General features: G+C 35.1%; 1 protein-coding gene across 12 annotated transcripts in view; it reads left to right on the forward strand.

Annotated features, from left to right (window-relative positions):
• Nucleotides 1-15,651, forward strand: part of R3HDM1 (R3H domain containing 1) — a 198,074-nt gene that overhangs the window by 97,515 nt on the left and 84,908 nt on the right. For 8 of the 12 annotated variants that reach the window (XM_004774254.3, XM_004774256.3, XM_004774257.3 and 5 more), the window contains 7 exons: nucleotides 5,850-5,958; nucleotides 6,050-6,145; nucleotides 8,422-8,459; nucleotides 8,548-8,598; nucleotides 8,708-8,934; nucleotides 11,639-11,893; nucleotides 14,888-15,039. In XM_004774254.3, coding sequence (XP_004774311.2) covers nucleotides 5,850-5,958; nucleotides 6,050-6,145; nucleotides 8,422-8,459; nucleotides 8,548-8,598; nucleotides 8,708-8,934; nucleotides 11,639-11,893; nucleotides 14,888-15,039 — 928 coding nt within the window. The remainder of the gene's footprint in view (nucleotides 1-5,849; nucleotides 5,959-6,049; nucleotides 6,146-8,421; nucleotides 8,460-8,547; nucleotides 8,599-8,707; nucleotides 8,935-11,638; nucleotides 11,894-14,887; nucleotides 15,040-15,651) is intronic. The other 4 variants (XM_004774259.3, XM_013046753.2, XM_013046754.2 and 1 more) reach the window with 2 other exon arrangements.

The following is a 15,651-nucleotide window of genomic DNA, read 5'->3' on the forward strand; positions in this document are numbered from 1 at the left end:
AAGCAGGTCAATGAGGACTGGTTTAAAAAGCAAAAACAAAACTTCAGAAGTCGTATCACTGATAATTGAAAACCATTCACTTGGATTTTTTAATTAATGTATTTTAGATAGCTGTGGCCAGTCTTTGGCAAATTTGACGGGGTTTTGCTTGTTTTGTTTTGTTTTAATTCAAGTCAGTTAACATAGTGTAAAAAAATTTATTTAAGGCAGATTTTGACACCCTCCCATTCAATTAATCTCCCATCATTTTATCATCTTTTCAACCTTTGATTTTGCTTCTTTAATCCTACAAATCTCAAGAAACTGGGACTGTTGGCTAATATAGTATTATCCATAATGTTGTATCCCCCTTCTGAGCTATGTTTAATTGATTGAGGAAAAGTTTTTAAGAGCACCCACTTGTTTTAAAAAGTGATAGTTTTATCAATCTACACGTTTAACGCAATCCCTATCAAAATACCATTCATTTTTTTTTCAAAGAAATGGAACAAATAATCCTAAAATTTATATGGAACCAGAAAATACTCTGAATAGCCAGAGGAATTTTGAAAAAGAAAGCCAGAGTTGGTGGCATCACAATTCCAGACTTCAAGCTCTATTACAAAGCTGTAATTATCAAGATAGTATGGTACTGGCACAAAAACAGACACATAGATCAATGGAACAAGATATCCCAGAAATAGACCCTCAACTCTATGGTCAACTAATCTTCGACAAAGTTGAAAAGAATGTCCAGTGGAAAAAAGACAGTCTCTTCCTCAAATAGTGTTAGGAAAATTGGACGGCCTCATGCAGAAGAATGAAAGAAACCATTTCCTTACACCACACACAAAAATAGACTCAAATGGTTGAAAGACCTCAATGTGAGGCAGGAATCCATCAACATCCTTGAGGGAAACATTGGACGGCCACATGCAAAAGAATGAAACTGGACAATTTCCTTACACCACACACAAAAATAGACTCAAAATGGATGAAAAACCTTAATGTGAGACAGGAATCCATCAAAATCCTTGAGGAAAACACAGACAGCAATCTCTTTGACCTCATCTGCAGCAATATCTTCGTAGAAAGATCGCCAAAGGCAAGGGAAGCAAGGGCAAAAACGAACTTGGGACTGCATCAAAATCAAAAGCTTTGGCACAGCAAAGGAGACAGTCAACAAAACCAAGACAACTGACAGAATGGGAGAAGATATTTGCAAATGACATATCAGATAAAGGGCTAGTATCCAAAATCTATAAAGAACTTATCAAACTCCTTGGGGAAGGTATGTACTATGGTGAGTGCTGTGAATTGTGTAAACCTGGGGATTCACAAACCTGTACCCCTGGGTTAATAATTATATTTTAATAAAAAAATTTAAAACAAAAAACTCAATACCCAAAGAACAAGTAATCCAATCAAGAAATGGGCAGAAGAGGGTGCCTGGGTGGCTCAGTCATTAAGCATCTGCCTTCGTCTCAGGTCATGATCCCAGGGTTCTGGGATTGATTCCCCCATCAGGCTCCCTGCTCAGCGGGGAGCCTACTTCTCCCACTCCTACTCCCCCCTCCTTGTGTTTCCACTCTATCTCTCTGTCTCTGTCAAATAAACAAAAGAATATCTTTAAAAAAAAAAAAGAAATGGGTGGAAGACGTGAGCAATCATTTATGCAAAGAAGACATCTAGGTGGCCAACAGACACATGAAAAAGTGCTCAACATCATTCAGGATTAGGGAAATACAAATCAAAACCACAATGAGGTACCACCTCATATCAGTCAGAATGGCTAAAATTAACAAATCAGGAAACGACAGGCGAGGATGTGGATAAAGGGGAACCTTCCTACACTATTGGTGGGAATGCAAGCGGGAGCAGCCACTGTGAAAAACAGTATGGAGGTTCCTCAAAAAGTTGAAAATAGGGTTCCCTACGACCCAGCAGTCGCACTACTGGGTATTTACTTTAAGATACAAATGTAGGGGCGCCTGGGTGGCTCAGTGGGTTAAGCCGCTGCCTTCAGCTCAGGTCATGATCTCAGGGTCCTGGGATCGAGTCCAGCATCAGGCTCTCTGCTCAGCAGGGAGCCTGCTTCCTCCTCTCTCTCTCTGCCTGTCTCTCTGCCTACTTGTGTGATCTGTCAAATAAATAAAATCTTTAAAAAAAAAAAAAAAGATACAAATGTAGTGGTCCAAAGGGGCACATGCGCCCAAATGTTTATAGCAGCAACGTCCACAATAACCAAACTATGGAAAGAACCTAGAAGCCTGTCAACAGATGAATGGATAAAGAAGAGGTGGTATATGCATATACAATGGAATACTATGCAGCCGTCAGAAGAAATGAAATCTTGCCAATTGCAACAACATGGATAGAACTAAAGGGTATTGTGCTGAGCGAAATAAGTCAATCAGAGAAAGACAATTATCATATGATCTCCCTGATATGAGGAATTTGAGAGGCAGGGCAGGAGGTTGTAGGGGGTAGGGAAGGAAAAAATGAAACAAGATGGGATTAGGAGGGAGACAAACCATAAGAGAATCTTAATCTCACAAAACAAACTGAGGGTTCCTGGGAGGACAGGGGGTAGGGATAGGGTGTTGGGTTATGGACTCTGGAGCGGGTAAGGGCTCGGTGAGTGCTGTGAAATGTGTAAGCCTGATGATTCACAGTCCTGTGCCCCTCAGGCAAATAATACATTACACGTTAAAGAGAGGAAGGAAGGAAGGAAGGAAAAGAGAGACAAGCTCAGAAGTTTTATAGTATTACTGAATTATATCATCAGTGCAGCTATTTGGAAGTAAAAGGCCCAATCAAAGGCACCTAAAATTTTGTACACAGCACCTTTTTTTGCCTATTTGTAAAACTAATCCTAAAGCAACTGATTCAGCTAATATTTATACTTTGGTGGTAATCTGCCCATCTGAAGCATTTTCTTTATCAATTTTATATGTGGCAGCAGTGGGTCTTTGGGAATGAGCAGCAGTCAGCTTCTGACAACATAGATAATGCTAAAAATTAATTATTTTTATGCTTTTCTTGAAGCTGTATTTCTCTTAGGGTCTTATCTATGAACCATTCTGTTGACATGGTGGTATTTAATTCATTCATATCCCTTCTGTTATAATGGCCTTTACTCTTATAGCTGCCATCTTGTTTACTAGAACAAACTTGGTTTTCTTCCTTTTCATATAGTATTGTGTCAACTAAATAGATAACGGTGGTGGAGGCTAGTAGTTTTAAATGTTTGTTCCTATAATTAAATTAATGAAGATAGATGTCTTTGAAAAGGATCTTGTCTTTCTTTAGAGATTATATTTTACCTACTGCAAATGTGAATCTAATTTAGTTTTCCTCTACTTGTCCCTTATTCTTTTAAAAATATCCTCAATTAGTCTGTTTCCAATTCATTATATCATAGATCAAGTAACCATAAGATACGACCTGAAATGAAGGTGAATAGAAGTCTAATTCATTTAACCAGTACCTTTCAGCAATACGCAGAGCTGCTGGATACCCAACCACATGTACATTAGCAGGCATTTTGTCTAACATTTCGACTGATGATTCTCTAAGGTTTTCGATACAGTGTAACCTCAGTTATTTGAATGCTACCAATGATGTCAGAAAGCTTTAGGATTCTCTTAATCAAAGTCATCAAAAGCTGAGCTAAACACAGATGATCATGATATACTTAAAGAAAAATGGATCAGTAGTATAATTATAACTGGACCTTCAGATCATTGAAGTTACACTGTATTCTTATTTTATATATCTCCTGGAATATGAAGAAAGTTGTAAATCAGAAAACCTTAGAGATCTGCTCCACATTGAATAAATGCAAACTTACCTTTTCCTCATAGGCAAATTACCCGCTCCAGCCTTGAACCAGTGGTGTTGTGGATGTCAACAACCCGGTGTCCACTGGGGTGTCTCAATGGAGCGGGAAGTTGGCGATTGCAGGGCAGTAATTTCAGGCATCAATAAAAGAGAGGTAAGACAGTCTTAAGGTTAGCTGAAATGCCTGCCAATGCTATTTGGTGTGGGAATCCAGCTGCTCTTAGAAAAGTTGCCAGGCCCTAGGTTAAACATTATAGTTGGCTTTGGAATGAGAATCTCTAATCCAAGTATAGACTCCTTCAATAAGAAATTACTTCAAACAGCTATAGAAATAGTTGATAAACGTAAGCAGGGCAGTCATGACAGAAGTAACAACATACTGCCATCTTCAGAACTAATAGATAATAATCTTTCACACTCCTACTAAAGAAAGCAATCTTTTTCTCGTCATTTTGGCCATGAAATTGTTTTTACTCTTTTTATTGTTCTTCCTAGTTATGTCTATAGTTCTGTGTGGATATCTCTTTGTTTCACTTATTTGAGTATATTTTAAAATACAGATTTCTTCAGCTTACTTAGATAATTCTTATTTTTAAATCTCCTTTTGCATAATTTGACAGAATGTAGAAACAGTGCTTTATTAAAAATTCACTATGTTAAATATTCAACAGAGTTACTTGACTATATATATACATATATAATACATATATACATATATATATATATATACATATATATACATATATAATGACATATATATGATCACATTTGCTGAAGATGTCATTACTTAGGTTTATTTGGTTTAGAAATTTACTTAGGGTGTTCACAATATATTATGCCACTATATAATATATATTTAAACTATATATAAAAATCTACTCGAGTTCAATTAGACTTTGTGCCTCCAAATGTATTTTTATGTATCATGTATTTCAAAAGACTAATTCCAATTTTAAATAGGATGTTATTAAGTCACAAGAATATTAAATAAATTTGTTGAAGTTGATAGTATATTTTAGAAAGTGAAGTTTTACATAGTTTTAATTTTCCACAGACCATAACCTTATGTCTGTCTTCTGGATCTCATTGGAACTTTCTCTATAGAGAAAAGACCAATCAGCCGTTTAATATATTGTTATGATTTCATAATTATTCTTTCAGGTTATAACTTTAACTTCCCCAAAAAAAGAAATGTTTCTTTTTTAACCTGTTTCCAGTAGTGTAAAACAAAGATATACCCTGTTATAATTAAGAATTCTTGGTAATTTGGTAGCATTTTGAATGAGCCTATTAGGTTTTAGGTAATTAAACTTCAGAATATTTTATTACTTTTAATCATGTCACACCAAACCAGGTATTGTAAGAGTGTAACATAAGATGAAGTACCATATACTTTTTCTTTTTCTTTGAATTTTTTTTTTAATTTAGAGGAGGCAATGCAAAAGGATAAATAGACTTTGAGTCTGACGTACCAGCACTCCAAATGTGGCTTTGTCATACACTTGCTCTTGATCCTAGACAGTTACTTAAGCCATTGGAACCTCGGTTTTGTTTTGTTTTGTCTTTTTTCAGTAATATTTATAATAACAAACTTCTGTTGAGTGTTTACTGTTTTAAGTGCTGTTCATGTATTTATTCATTTCCTTTTCAGAGCAAGTCTGTGAAGTAGGTATACTATAATTCAATTTATAAATGAGGAAACTAGGGAACAGAAAGTTTAAGTAGCTTGTGCACATCCTGAAGCAACTAAAGGGGTAAAACTGAATGTTTGAACCCAGGCAGTCTGATTCCAGCGCCCACAGTGTATTTTTCATAACGGCCTTTAAATCATAACATAAAGTACTTAATATTTTCTCATAAGATTGTTATGAAGAGTAAATGAGGTAACACAAGTATTAATTATTAGTGGCACTAGTGAGTGGTAATTTTTTATTGCTTTGATTACTTTACATAAAATGTTCTATTTAACTTTTCTGTAAGTAATGTGTACTATCTCTTCTGTTCCTTTGGGGTTTTTTTTTTTTTAGACCTGATCAGAAATTCAATGAACATATTAAGGATGATAAAGGTGAAGATTTTCAGAAACGATATATCCTCAAGAGAGATAACTCCAGCTTTGACAAAGATGATAACCAGGTAATCTGCGACAATTGCAGCTTTTTTCTGGGTGCAAGAATTAACACCAGTAGGTCATTTTCCCAAGAATTAATTGTCCTTGTTTCTTTAGATGAGAATACGTTTGAAAGATGACAGAAGAAGTAAATCTATAGAAGAAAGGGAAGAGGAATACCAGAGAGCTAGAGACCGAATATTTTCCCAAGATGTATGTACTGACTTAGATTTAGATCTCACTATTAGGTATATGTTAATTTGGATTATAGGAACTCATTCCTCCTATCATCTATTGATCATTTAGTTGTAACCATATTTGTTATGTATAAAGTCACTTGTTAGGAATATTGAGGTCTGTCTTGTTCGTATCAATAATTTAATAATTTATAAAATGCTACATTGCAGCAGTTATATAAATATTTCAAAAGTTGCATGCAGGTAGACTATTGGAGCAGTATATCAGACTGAGTATAAAGTTCGTGTAATTTTTTTTTCTTCCAGACTTCTCACAGACTTGAGATTTTAAGAACTTTGGTCATAGTCTACAAAATCATGTACTCTAAATTCTTCTCTGTAGTAGACTTTCCTCAATAAGTAACTTGTTTCTTCTTTGAAAATAAAACTAATTAGGAGCATCTGGATAGTTTCGTCAGTTAAGAGTCAATCTCTTGATCTAGGCTCAGGTCTTGATCTCAGGGTTCTGAGTTCAAGCTCCACATTGGGCTGTACACTGGGTATGACACCTACTTTTTAAAAAAACCAAATTAAACCAATTAATTTTAGTATTCTATCTGTTTTCTATTTTTAAGTGATTATATGAAAGAAATCTTTCAAGTGGCTAATTATTTTGTATATGTATTTGAGAAGAGATTCAGTTTGGCTTTACCAGTGTCTATTAAGTGTCTATTCTGTACAGTACTAGGTATTATTCAAGGATATATGAATGCAGGTAATCTGGGTTAACACTGCCAGAGATAAAAATTTCCTCAATATTATAAAAATAAAGAGTAACATTAAAATTAAACTATCAGTTAATATTCATGCAAACCTTATTGAGCACCAATAGTATGTGCTATATTAGGCCCTGGAGGACATATCCATGAACAACTAAAATGATTTATTCCCCCACACAATCCTATATATGGTAGATACTATCACTGTTTGGTTTTTACAGATAAGGAAACTGAGGTTCTAAGGGGCTAAGTAAAATAGCAAAAGATTGTGTAGATAGACAATGACACAGTTGAGATTTTAGCCCAGGTCTGCTATACTCAGAGCCTAAACTATATGTATTTCTCTCTCTAGTTTATGAAGTCTTAGCCCCAATAAATAGCCAAGTAATGACAATACAGTATATGATATGTGCAGAGACATGAAGGTAAAATAAAAGACACAGCTTAGAAGCAACACAAACCAGAACTGAGGCGTGAGGGAGAGAGTTGGGTTCCAAAAGGAGACCTAAAGGAACCCTCCAAGCATAGGCTCAGAGATAAAGGAGAACTTGACAGATAAGGACTTAAAAGATTCAGAGAAGCTGGACTATAGCATAGGTGACAAGAAGTGAGGAAAATTTAGAGAAGTAAGCAGGAAGTAGATGACATGACCATGAAAGCTGGTTAAGGTTGTTGGGCTTTTAGTTAGAGCAGGAGTCCGCAAACTTTTTCTGTAAACAGCCATATAATTAGTTTTTTAGGTTTTTAGAGCCATCCAGTCTTTATTGCTACAACTCACATCCGCCTTTCTAATGTGTAAGCAGACCTAGAAAATACATAAATGAATGGGCATAGCTGTGTACCAGTACAACTTTATTTGCAAAAACAGGTGGCTGACCATAGTTTGCCATCCCCTGTGCTAGATCGTCAGGGAGCTATTAAGAAGAGAAGATGCGTGATCAGATTGACATATTAGAGAGACTTCTGTGGCTTCTGTTGTTTAAACTGGATGAAAGGGGCAAAAGTTGGTAGCTGGAAAACTAGTTGGAAGACTGTCATCATAATACAAGGAAGAATGGTGGTTGCCTGACCTAAGTTAATAGCATTAGAAGAGTTTGGCTATGAGCTACATTGACGTATAGCTCCTTACTCACTGCCACAGCCACAGCCAAACCACAGCTAAGCGAAGTATTAGTTGAGTGAATAAGGTAGAACCTACAGATTTGTGTATACCTTTAATATATAATCATGAAAATGGGTTCACTTGTTTAGAAGAGAATATTTGAATTTCCATTTAATCTGTACCACAAAAATGAATGGCTTCAAGATCTGTTGAAAGATCTTTATCTATTAAAAGAATGCATAGTACCTCCAAGCCAGAAATAATTTCATTATTACTTATTGTGTATCCTTGTCACCATTTTGGATTTTGTGGGCAGGGTGGGTAATGCTTTTTAAATATTATTACATACAATTTTGATTGTCATCATTGGTTTACAGATGCATGATGTATTTGACAAAAGCTCAACTTTTTATATCTATTCTTTCTTTCTAGTCCCTGTGTTCCCAAGAGAATTATATTATTGACAAAAGGTGAGGGAATTTTTAACATTCATTTGTTAACTATCTGACTGATGCTAATAAAAATAAAAATAAAAATGTCTTATTAAAATGCCAACAGAATCCAAGACGAGGATGCTAGTAGTACCCAGCAGAGGCGTCAGATATTTAGGTACTGGAAGCATGTTTTCATGCTGTATTGAAAAATCAAAGCATTATCTTCTCTATTTTTTCCCCTTTTGTTCCTACTAGCTTCTCAAAGTTGTATTTCTAAATTGCAGAGTTAATAAAGATGCTTCGGGGAGATCAACAAATAGCCATCAAAGCAGCACTGAGAACGAGCTGAAGTATTCTGAACCACGACCCTGGAGCAGCACGGATTCTGACAGTTCTCTTCGAAACTTCAAGCCTGCTGTAACCAAAGCCAGCAGCTTCAGTGGAATCTCAGTCCTGACAAGAGGTGATAGTTCTGGGAGCAGCAAAAGCATAGGCAGGCTTTCAAAAACAGGTATAAATATTTGTCTAGAACTGTGCAATCAAACCATTAGTTTCCCTGTTGTGGTCTTACCTCTTTATTTATCCTGTGGCTTCTGCAATTATCCTAACATAAAATTCTTACCAGCAGTGCATTGAGCACCTCCGCAGTACTTAAGAGGTAATATATGTATCAACATTAGGATTCATTCTCTGTTGGAGAGAGATTTACAAACATCAGTTAAAGTAAAAATTCTCTGTTGTGACATAAACTTAAATCAAGTTAGTTCAGTGAAATGTCACATCTTATTTGAGTCCCCAGAGGTAGTTGGAAATTCTTCATTGCTTCTTTATAATAGGAAGGCCTCGTTTCTCACCCGAGATTATTTAACATTGATTGCATTTTCAGCTAATGCTATGAAATATTCATTGCATTTTTCATGATAAAGTCCTTCCTTGCTATTCAAAAAATCAATAAAATTGTCAAGAAGTTTCTGAGGAATTTTAAAACTGGAGGAAAAATAATGTGATGTAATTATAGTTAAATGAGTAAAAATTTTAGTAGCATCCTCATTTTCTTAGTTTCTTTGCTTTTATAATGCCTTACATTTAGGCTCATACCTTTTCTCTTCACCTTCACCAACTGCATTCAGTACTATAAAAGCTCACATCTCTCTTAGAATCCTTATAGATCTTTATTTTTATCCCTAAATAAGCATTGAAAGTTAGCAAAAATGGCTCTCTATCTTTACCTATTTGGGTTAACCTAGACATATGGTATTGTACAGATAACAATCAAAGGGAGAGATTTGAAGGTAGCCAAGTATTTTTTTTTTAAACCTTATCTGTAGTCAGTTCTTTAAATTATTGAGGCTTATGAATTGCCCTTGTCACCCTTTCAGCTCATAATATGGTTATTAAAAATATCTTAGTGTCTATGATAGAATATTGCTAGAGATAGGTAAATTTTATTAATATAAATTATGCATATGCAAGATACACATTTATTTACAAAAATGGCCACTCAGTCATCACAACAGAAAAAAAGTACTGTATTTTTGAGTATGTCACTTAGGCATACACTGCTAATTTAAACATTTTAAGATCATGTACTATTTGTAATTTATATTATCTTCAGAGATGAAAAGAAACATCACCTCTTTTAATAGGGAAAAAATTTTTTTTTAAACTTCATTTATTTATTTGACAAAGAAATAGAAATTACAAGTAGGCAGAGAGGCGGAAGGAGAGGGGAAAGCAAGCTTCCTGCCGAGCGAGGAGCACAATGTGGGGCTCGATCCCAGGACCCTGAGACTGTGACCCGAGCTAAAGGCGGAGGCTAACCCACGAGCCACTCAGGCGCCCCAGGGAAAAAAAAAATTTTTTTAAATATTTTATTTATTTATTTGACAGAGATCACAAGTAGGCAGAGAGAGGGGGAGGGGAGCAGGCTCCCTGCCAAAGCAGAGAAGCCTGATATGGGGCTCGATCCCAGGACCCTGGGATCATGACCTGAGCCGAAGGAAGAGGCTTTAATCCACTGAGCCACCCAGGTGCCCTGGGAAAAATTATTTTTGATAGAGTTTGTATTAGTATTCATTTGGCACAACTTAAAATAGAAGTTATCCTTCAGAAGGCAGTGTATCACACATAAACATATTTGTATATTTCATTCATTAAAGATTAATTCTCCATTCCCGAGCCAACTCTTATTCAAAACATAATTAACTATATACATTTTCAAAATCTTTTCCTTTTTTTTTTTTTTAAAGATTTTATTTATTTATTTGACAGAGATCACAAGTAGGCAGAGAGGCAGGCAGAGAGAAAGAGGAGGAAGCAGGCTCCCTGCTGAGCAGAGAGCCCGATACGGGACTCGATCCCAGGACCCTGAGATCATGACCTGAGCCGAAGGCAGCAGCTTAACCCACTGAGCCACCCAGGCGCCCTCAAAATCTTTCCTTTTATTTGATTGTTTTATCCACTTTTTGCTGTTACTCTGAAAATCAGTGACATTTTCAGTCTCTAGGTAATAGAAAAGGAAATAAGATTGCAGGAATGAAAACAGCTAAAAATAAATTTTCAAATTTAGTGAGTGAAAAATAAATTTTAAACTGATGCTAATATTAGTACTTGGATTATTTTTCATGCTGTCTTTGTCCCTTGATATGATAAAAAACAGAAAGTTGACTTTACATTATAGGAAAATATTATGATTATGAGCTTAAAATGAAATTCTGCAGTGAAACTTCACGATTATTTCTCTTAATAGAGAACTTACCATTTTTGTTATCTCCTACACTATTAATCTTTCTGTGTTCTTATAGATAAGGGGTTTCTGATATAAGAGGTTTTGGGCATTTGGCTGTGCTATGTTCTTTTTCCTGGGAGAAAATTATAATCTGTATATTAATCTAAAGTGGTAAAATGTACATAACCTTGTGCTTTGGGGAATGTGGGTAATGTGCTTTTTGTGGCTATCTGTGGCTGATGGGGTTATAAACTTGCTTAAGTTGCATGTGGGCTATGACTTCTCTGACAACTTATGTGATCATTTTGCTGTATTAAACTTTTTCATGATGGGGAGGGGAAACAAAATTATACAGTAAATCAAAATACCCAATGCTTTTATGTGGTAACCGCATGTTATGCAATGTGAATTTTATTGTTACATATTTAAAACCTGCACTTTTATATGAGGTTTAAAAAATCCATATTTTTCATTACTCCTCCCCTAGGTTCTGAGTCTTCTGGTAGTGTAGGGTCATCTACGGGCTCTCTTTCTCACATCCAGCAGCCTCTTCCAGGTACAGCTCTCAGCCAGTCTTCTCATGGCGCACCTGTCGTCTATCCAACTGTCAGCACTCATAGCTCTCTTTCCTTTGATGGTGGCCTAAATGGGCAAGTCGCATCTCCTAGCACTAGCTTCTTTTTGCTTCCCTTGGAAGCGGCAGGCATACCACCTGGCAGTATTCTGATCAACCCACAAACAGGTTGGTATCCAGAAAAAGGTGTTTATTTCAGTTGAGATAGCAGGAGTTATTGAAAATTAAAGAATGTGTGTTAGTAAATGTATTTTTTGTATATGTATTACCAGCTTTTTATTTTTCATGAGTAATTAGCATTTTCCCTAGAACTTCAATAAAACATTTCTGCTAGAAAATGTTCAAAGACATATTTATATCAGAAAGCATTCTCTTTGAAGCATCCAGATGTCATCTTTTAGGCCAAATAATGGCCTAACCATAACTTTTAAAAAAAAAAAAAAAGTTCATTTTCTAGATATGAGATAACCACCATTGAAAGATCTTTACCTGATTTTAAAAGAATAAAAATTATCCTGGGGAAAATATTATGCATTTCATGAAGAAGGAGAAAGTGAGCAGCGCTTATTCATTATGTAATGAAGTAGGAAGAACCTATAAGTAATTGTTCTTCTGAATATGGTAATTGTTTTCTCCTGAGGAAAAGGTAAGGGGATTATTATTATTATTACTATTAGAAAAAAGAATTAGATATCTTTATGAATTAATATTGAACACACCTATTCTTGCAGTTAGGTAATAATTCTCATTTATTCAGCATTTACTGTGTGCTATGTAATGTGTTAGGGGCTTTAAATACATTATTTATAATCATTATAACCTTTTAGGTAAGTGAAATCCTCATACAGAGAATGAAATTGAACCTCAGAGACGCAAACTACAGTCATGATATGTTTTGTTATGCATGCGATATGAGCAAATATAGAAAATATGATCTTTTGAAAGTTCACATGAAGTCTTGGTCTCTATTCACAGTATTATAGCCCAATAATTTTGTGAGATAATGAAAACAATCTTATAAATCATTTGATATCCTTCCTTAGAAATTCTCACACCTAACTGTTGTGGTCACATCAGTATGGTCGTAGTTGGGCAAGGTAGGTACAGGTGAGAGTATCAGGGTCTCAGTGTGCTCCTGAACCTTTCTGTTTGTTGGTTGTAGAGAAGACCATGGCTTGGAACTCATTACCTTCAGATTTTTCGGTATCTCTTTTTAAGATCAAAAGTTGGAACTATTATTATTTCTATTATAAGAATTGAATAACTGACTATTCAGAAATTCAGTTTTTCCTTAATAACCATTATCTTCTTATCCTTCAGATTTATTATATTACTAAACTTCTTGTTTTCCTGAAGCAGGAAAGATGACTTAATGTACTGTTTATTATTATTTTTCATTCAAAACGTCTTAGTTAATTAGTTTTTGATAATAGAATGGTTCAACTGAATAGGAAATCAGAGTGAGCAGCTAACTGATCAACCTGAAATTGAATTGTAGTCTTTATTTTAAATGTGTCCAAAAGTGATCTCTGCTTTTTGAGAACAGCATTACAACATATCCAACTTTTCAGTCAGTCCTTAAGTTACTTTTTTTTTTTTTAAAGATTTTATTTATTTATTTGACAGAAATCAAAAGTAGGCAGAGAGGCTTACAGAGAGAGAGGAAGGGAAGCAGGCTCCCTGCTGAGCAGAGAGTCCAATGGGGGTGGGGTGGGGGGCTCAATCCCAGGACCTTGGGATCATGACCTGAGCCGAAGGCAGAGGCTTTAACCCACTGAGCCACCCAGGCACCCCCTTAAGTTACTTTTAAAACACGCTTCCACCCAAATCTTCTCTACCATTTTTTTCATAATTATTTAACCAGCAATAAATACCCAGCATGACTTGTTTTCATATAACTAAATCATCAAGAGACTGATGAAAATTACTTGAATATGAAGGCCCTTTTCCTCTGGTTATCAGTGGAGCAGTATATTCTTCTCTCCCCACAGTTATTTTATTGTATTTCGTAAGTTTCAAAGAAAAATGGGGAGAGGGATTTACCATGGAAGAAAGGATATTATGAAAACAATTTTTAAAACTATTATTCAGTCAAATATCTCTTACTTTCTTCTATATTCCTCCCATTCTAAATGGATATAGCATAGTGTATTTCACACAGTCCTCTTCTTTTGTTTTCTTTTTTTTTTTTTAAGTAAAATAATGTATAGGATAAGGAAAAATACTAATTTTTGTGAATTTATTTACATGTGCATTGAAAAAAGTATGGAAGAAGGTATCTAAATTGATAACTATAAGATTATTTTCTTTTGATCTCTATTTTTTGGTTATTTTCCCACAATAAAAATACTACTTTCAATAATTTTTAAAAAGTTGTTTAGAACATATGTATAGAAAAGAGAATAGACTTTATTTTCTTGGGCACTTAGGATATCCCCCCAGTAATTAGTAAGCAATAACAACAAGCCTCAAAATCAATATTTAAGTTTTCTCTCTTAACCTAAGAATCAAGCTCACTGGAATTAAGAAGAAATTATTTTAGAAAATTCTTTAGAATTCAAAACTTATTTACAACTTTAGAAGTTTTTAAAATAAGGACTCTGGCATAGATCGAGTCCATGATTTGAAATTTGAAGCTGTCAACCATTTTTAATTTTCATCCACTGTTAATTTCACTAATCAAGTATATGCAGTGCAGTCTATAAATTAGCTCTTTCTCACCACCTCTTACAGGCTAGTTAATAATATTCCAGTATCCCAAAGTCAAGAATTTCTTCTTAAAACTAAAATGTGCAACAGCACTGCAGGACCGCAATCCTGTACCTGAGTCCCATGAGCAAGATTTCAGGATTCAGAGTTTTTCAAAAACTACTACGTATTATGAATAACTTCAGTAGGTTTTGGAGCAGCACCCCTATAGTAAAATGCTGCAGCATAATTTTTACATATTTACACTAAGTTACAAAAATAAAGAGTATTAAAATAACCTCATGTAAGGTCAGACTTCTCTCCCCTGATGAGAAAATCTTTTGATTTTCAGAAACTTGGGTCTCTAGGATTGTGAATAAGGATTATAGACATTTTGTTATAAATTGTGCATGGAATGACCTATGTTCAGTCTCTATTGTAAGTGTTTTTTTCCTTCCTCTTTTAATTTTTCAGGTCAGCCCTTCATAAACCCAGACGGAAGTCCAGTTGTGTATAATCCTCCTATGACTCAACAACCAGTTAGAACCCAAGTGCCTGGACCTCCACAGCCACCTCTGCCACCCCCACCAACTCAACAACAAGCAGCTAATCACATTTTCTCACAGGTGCACATATCCATGATTATATAGTGCTAAGTTCATCTGCTTTTGCATGTTTAAGACTTAACTCACTAATTATAATTGGGGTAGCCCAACTATGTTTTAGAACTCTAATATTCTGTACCAGTGATGTCCTGTTCCCTGCTTGAAGGAAGAGAGGTTAACTTCACAGGATTTTTCAGCTAATAAATACAGAATATATGTTGGAAAGAAATAAATTTTGTGTCTTATGAGCCTGTGTGGTGAGTATGTTCTCCCATTCTACAATAGCAAGAAATTAATAAAAACAAAACTAAGATTATCCCAGTGAGCAAAGTAAGTTGTGCTAAGTTTCAACAGATTAAGAAGATAGAAAAGACTGAGTTGAGTTGCTCAAGTTCTATAAGATACCCTTCATCCCACCTACCCTATGAAAGAGAGAGGCAAAAACATTCCAAATTAGAATTCGCAGAAGCACTCTTAGTAATGTCTTGAATTCGTATACATGTTTAGAGTTGACACATACGCTTTCCTGTTCTGGCTTTTCCCTTATAGGTGTGTCATTCATCCTTGGGGAACTTGATTATACCAGTGTAAACTCTTTTACTTTTATCCTATATTTTAAAGATTATGTAACAT

Source organism: Mustela putorius, unplaced genomic scaffold, assembly GCF_011764305.1.
Source record: "Mustela putorius furo isolate JIRA1106 unplaced genomic scaffold, ASM1176430v1.1 tig00003867_pilon_pilon_pilon, whole genome shotgun sequence".
Classification (NCBI taxonomy): domain Eukaryota; kingdom Metazoa; phylum Chordata; class Mammalia; order Carnivora; family Mustelidae; genus Mustela; species Mustela putorius.